This window comes from Notolabrus celidotus, chromosome 1 (assembly GCF_009762535.1).
Source record: "Notolabrus celidotus isolate fNotCel1 chromosome 1, fNotCel1.pri, whole genome shotgun sequence".
NCBI classification, from domain to species: domain Eukaryota; kingdom Metazoa; phylum Chordata; class Actinopteri; order Labriformes; family Labridae; genus Notolabrus; species Notolabrus celidotus.
In genome coordinates this window covers 28,475,933-28,479,532 of record NC_048272.1, presented here as the reverse complement: position 1 = coordinate 28,479,532, position 3,600 = coordinate 28,475,933, and the positions used below count along the sequence as shown (strand labels likewise).

The 3,600-nt window shown below is 47.4% G+C and overlaps 1 protein-coding gene across 1 annotated transcript; it reads right to left on the bottom strand.

Annotated features, from left to right (window-relative positions):
- Positions 1-415: 415 nt before the first annotated feature.
- LOC117818190 lies at positions 416-2,811 on the bottom strand. The gene is made up of 2 exons (XM_034690995.1): positions 2,786-2,811; positions 416-1,807 (listed from the first exon to the last, which is right to left on the bottom strand). The coding sequence occupies exons 1-2, from the start codon at positions 2,809-2,811 to the stop codon at positions 469-471; spliced, it is 1,365 nt and encodes a 454-aa protein (XP_034546886.1). The 3' UTR covers positions 416-468.
- Positions 2,812-3,600: the final 789 nt, after the last annotated feature.

Below are 3,600 nucleotides of genomic sequence, written 5' to 3'. Positions count from 1 at the left end.
ACCCGTAAAAAGCCATTAGGAGAACTGCTTCCAGCATGGTATCAATGTACGGTGAAAAGAGACCTTGCCTTAACTTAGACACCAACTGATGCACCTTTGTGATAGTGAGAGGTAATCTTTTATCATTGCCTGATGGACGTGCCTTTTTTAAGCCGTTGAGCAGTAGCTTGACAGCAGGATTTTCAAGAAGGCTTTGGGAAGCTGGATCAGCACAACGCATGTGAAATTGAATTCCTGCCAACATCGCTTTGATGCTCTGCATTTGAAGATGCCGAGATTCAAATGAGAATACGATGAAGGCACAAACTACGGAGATGTCAACTGGAAGAGGATTGAGGAAAAGGCTGGCACAGAAAGAAGTAAAGAAATACCAGGAAGAATCATAGACTTTAATGGTACTTTTTGCTAGGCCAACTCTCATGTAACTTGAGGCTGAGTGCAAAAGATCTTGCAGGGTCTTAGAAGCGCTCAATCCAGGATCATCTGATTGAACGGCGGGCAGGAAATGCTGTGTGGCTTGGCCTGGGGACACAGGTCTCTGAACTCCTGGAATTTAGAGCGAGACAGGGCATCAGCTATACGGTTCTCGTGACCTGGAAAAAAGGCTGCCCGCAGAATGAAATTATTCAAAACGCACAGCCAGGTGAGACGACGCATAAGGCTGTTTATTATCGGTACTTTGGAGCGGCCTTTATTGATGATTTCTACCTTTGCAGAATTGTCGCAAAACACCACAATTTGCTTCCTTGTCCAACTGCGGCCCCACAGCTGGCAAGCAACAACGACGGGGTAGAGCTCAAAGAGAGCTGTCGATTTGGACTCATTGAGAGACTGAATCTCTAAGGGCCATTTGTCCGCGAACCACTCATTGTTGTAAAACCCCCCAAAACCAACAGAAGGGGCTGCATCAGTGAAAAAACGGAGGGAATCGGAGGACTCAACAAAATCATTATAGAAAAAGGAAATGCCGTTACACTCGTTACACAAAACGGACCAAAAGCGAGGATCCAAACGGCAGCCCTCATCCAAGACAACCAGATCGGACAAATCCTCAACAGAATTAGCCAGAGTCAGCAAGCGGGACACAAAAGACCTACCATGAGGTATAATACGCATAGCAAAATTCAGGTGACCTAGCAGGGACAACAAACCACGTTTCGTAACACTAGCAGCAGAGGAATAGGAGCTGATAGCCTCTCTGATGCGAGACAATTTGTCAAGAGGTAGGGAAGCCTGCATGAGCACGCTATCAAGAGTGATGCCGAGAAACTCCAAGCGAGTGGAAGGGCCTACAGTCTTTTCCTGAGAGAGAGGGACACCCAACTCCCGGAAAAGGTCTTTCAATAAGGAGATTCTACGAGCCGGAGGAGAAGAAGGAAAATCCACCACAAGAAAATCATCCAAGAGATGCAACACAAAGGGCAATCTGCAGCCGTTGTAGAGAACCCAGCACAATGCCTCTGACAGGGTGTCGAAAATATGAGGACTACTACGGCAGCCGAAAGTCAGCTTAACCGAAAAATAGAATCGAGACCGCCATTTGACTCCAAAGAGGTGCCACTGGGACGGGTGAAGTGGCAGGACTTTGAAAGCATCCGTAATGTCTGCCTTGCCCAGCCATGCGCCCACACCTGCTGTTCGAATCATCGTCACTGCATTATCAACGGTAGCGTAGGACAAGGAAAAGGGCTCCGGAGGAATCAAACTGTTTATGCTTGGGATAGACGAATTGCGAGGGGCTGACAAATCTACGATAAGGCGTTTCTTACGAGAATACTTCCTGGTAGCTATGCCGATGGGACTTATCCTGAAGACAGAAAAGGGGGAGTTCGAAAAAGGACCAGCATGTAGCCCTTCTCGACCTCCCTAGCCAAGAGCTCGTCTACGACCTCTGGCTCTCGGAGAGCCGATTGCAGATTCCTAAACACATGCGTCACTTTTGGGAGCCAGCACGGACCCGCTAGAAAACCTTGGACCAAACCGGTAATCAGGTAGCTTACAAAGCATCTATTAGGATGATTAGACAAGGCTTTGGAGAGAGCAGGCACGTTCACAGGAGTAGAGGGATGCTTCATGTTTATTTCCCTGAGTGAGCAGGTCGAGGTCTCCTGGGGCACACCGAGCGTGGATGGCTGTCCCCGCACCAACTACATGCATGCAAAAACTTACAGTTAGGATAGGTACAAACATTCTCATTGAATTTCATACAAAGATGGGGCGTAAACCCCCTGGAAGATTGTACCTGTCGTTTCGGTTGGAAACCTGAACTCGAGGCTGGAGTGTTGGGACAGGACCAAGGTTGGGAAGAGGACAGACGTTGCAGAGCAGTCCTCGGACAGAGTGAGGTTGTGTGAGAGAAAGACCCACAAATGGTGCATGCCAGGGTTTTATGGCCCGTAAAGTGGCGACTTATCAAGCCCATATCCACTACAGACCAATCTACCCTCTGGTTGATTTTCTGAATGGACAGCGCAGCCTTAGCAGAGAAAGATTTATGATATTCATAGAAGAGAGAACCCCCATAGGAGAGGGCCAAGTCGGAGATGATAGCCAAATAGGTATCCAATTCCTCCCTACGAAGCGGGTAAACCTCGCACAGTGTCCCTAAAAACGCCAAAAGCCACATTAAATACCGCCAAAGTCAGAGTTTTAGACAGCCTTGTGTCGCTATCCTTCAGGATAACGGAAAACTCCCCACCCCCCCCGGCCAGAGGCGGCCTCAACAGCTGGAGCCTGGGTTTCAGGAACAAAACCTCCGTCCTCAGCCGAGGACAGAGACCCCTACTCCGAATCGGAGACGGCGAAAGACATGGCGACGTCCACGAAAACAAAGTAAGGCGCAAATTGCATCCTAAGAAAACACAACTGACGAACTTCACACAGCACTGAGCAGAACAGCAGGAGCACTGGCAAGCAGAGGCAGAGACAGGGAGACTTGCAGTTTAAATAGACCGCCGAATGAGGATGTTGAGATCAGCTGATGGAGAGGTGGTGACGTGTCAGTATGAATGAGTGCAGCTCGAGTTGTCTGCCTGAACTAGCTTGCAGGCGGCGCTCCATATGTATGAAGATTCGGCGTGGATGTGGCAACACACCCACTCAAGACAAAAAATGGAGTTGACTATATGATAGACTGCTGTTAAAAGGTATTTAACATTTAAATCAGTGAAACAAGAAGAAAATTACCCCTTATATTGTAAGTAAGTAACTTAAATACTTACTTACTTACCTTAGATTGTCTTTTAATTATCTGAAATTGTTGAAGCCTGGCAGTCAACTTGAGCCACCAGCACATTGATGTGCTTTTTTTTCTGCCACTGGGATGTATGTCCAGTCTGCCTTCATAGTGATGTATTGAGTCATCAACATTTGGCAGACAGTGCACCTGCTAATGCGCTGTTTAGTTGTTGGGTTTGTTTATATAACATTGCTTTGGCCCCATCCTCACATCAGCATAGACCTGGGAGTGTAGGAGGGGGAAGTTATCATCACTCATGCTTTGGAAAAGGCAATGTGTCCTTTTGTGGGAGTTGTGAAATCTGAATGTTGACTGTCGGTGCCATTGCTGAATATAATTACATTGAATTATTTATACAGGAA